The following is a 665-nucleotide window of genomic DNA, read 5'->3' as shown; positions in this document are numbered from 1 at the left end:
GGCGGTGCTGCCGCTGCTGCACTGCTACTGTTCCGATTGTCACTGCTGCTGCTGCTGCTGTTGCTGCTGCTGCTGCTGCAGGCCCACAAGTGTCGAGACCTGCGGGGGGGCGACGTGCACTTGGTCCGCATCCGCGAGGGTCTTTTTGCTGCTCTTGCTGTTTGCATTGAGGAGAGCAGCAGCAGCAGCAGCAGCAGCAGCAGGAAAGGCGGCGGTGGCTTTTACGTGAAGGTCAAGGACTTGCTGCGGTGCCTCACGCTGCTGTCTGTACACTGCAGAGCCCACGCAGCGTCGCTACACCTCCCCCGCTGCAGCACGCCCTGCCGGTACAGCCTCAGCAGCAGCAGCAGCAGCAGCAGCAGCACGAATGAGCTGCTGCATAGGCTGCTGCAGGAGACCTTCGCAAGGAGACAGGTGCATGCAATAACGTATTTGCTGCCGCGGAAAGGAGACACCTCAGGCGGCGCTGCAGCAGCAAGAGACAGAACTGCTGCAGCGGGAAACCCCACAAGCAGCAGCAGCTATCGCAGCAGCCAGCAGCTGAGAGACACAAACGCAGCAGCAGCTGCTGCTGCTGCAGCAGCTGCAGGAGCAGCAAGGCCTGATGCACGGAGAAGAGATGAGCAAGAGGAAAAGATCAAGACAGAAGTAAGAAATTTTAAGCA

General features: G+C 59.8%; 1 protein-coding gene across 1 annotated transcript in view; it reads left to right on the top strand.

The window, feature by feature from the left end:
* Positions 1-665, top strand: part of ETH_00036745 (SNF2 family N-terminal domain-containing protein, putative) — a gene marked incomplete at both ends in the record, with an annotated part of 2,979 nt that overhangs the window by 617 nt on the left and 1,697 nt on the right. The window contains one exon of the mRNA XM_013374980.1: positions 82-648. Coding sequence (XP_013230434.1) covers positions 82-648 — 567 coding nt within the window. The remainder of the gene's footprint in view (positions 1-81; positions 649-665) is intronic.

Source organism: Eimeria tenella, genomic scaffold, assembly GCF_000499545.2.
Source record: "Eimeria tenella Houghton genomic scaffold, Eth_scaff2429, whole genome shotgun sequence".
NCBI classification, from domain to species: Eukaryota; Apicomplexa; class Conoidasida; order Eucoccidiorida; family Eimeriidae; genus Eimeria; species Eimeria tenella.
This window is presented reverse-complemented; position numbering and strand designations above follow the sequence as displayed.